The 544-nt window shown below is 61.9% G+C and overlaps 1 protein-coding gene across 1 annotated transcript in view; it reads right to left on the bottom strand.

Annotated features, from left to right (window-relative positions):
• Positions 1–544, bottom strand: part of DDX54 (DEAD (Asp-Glu-Ala-Asp) box polypeptide 54) — an 18,063-nt gene that overhangs the window by 5,139 nt on the left and 12,380 nt on the right. The window contains exon 13 of the mRNA XM_010828833.1: positions 32–262. Within this exon, the coding sequence (XP_010827135.1) occupies positions 32–262 (231 nt within the window). The remainder of the gene's footprint in view (positions 1–31; positions 263–544) is intronic.

Genomic DNA, 544 nt, shown 5'->3' on the forward strand with positions numbered 1-544 from the left:
CACCTCACACCCGCCTGACACAGGGACTCACTGAAGAGCGGGTGTAGGCCCAGCCCGGCGAGGTCCAGCTCCTTGGCCCTCTTGATGGACTCGGGCGAGGGCGCCGGCCGTGAGCGCACATACTGCTGCTGGGCATTGTTGGCCACGCGGTTCAGGCCCCGCAGCTCCAGCGACGCCTCCAGGCTGGTCCGCAGGCCGCAGTCCTCGTCGTCCACCACGCCCTGCGGCACCCGGCCCAGTACGCCATCCCCACCTTCCGTGCCTGCCGCCCGCCAGGAGCCCCAGTCAGAGGCCGTCCTCTGCCCGCGGCCCCTTCCCAGCCCTGCTCTGGGTCCTGAGTCACTAAAATCAGCCCCACAAGGGAAACCATCACTTATCAAGTGGCTCCGCCTGTTTTTATAAATACAGGTTTATGGATCACACCCGCCTCTACTCATGTCTGTATTATCTGTGGCTAATTTCACACTACAAGGCCACAGACGAGGAGCTTCTGGGCATCAGGTGACCTGCAGGGCCCAAGATGTTTACTATCTGACTCTTCAAG

The sequence above is a fragment of the Bison bison genome, unplaced genomic scaffold (assembly GCF_000754665.1).
Source record: "Bison bison bison isolate TAMUID 2011002044 unplaced genomic scaffold, Bison_UMD1.0 scf7180017864495, whole genome shotgun sequence".
NCBI lineage: Eukaryota > Metazoa > Chordata > Mammalia > Artiodactyla > Bovidae > Bison > Bison bison.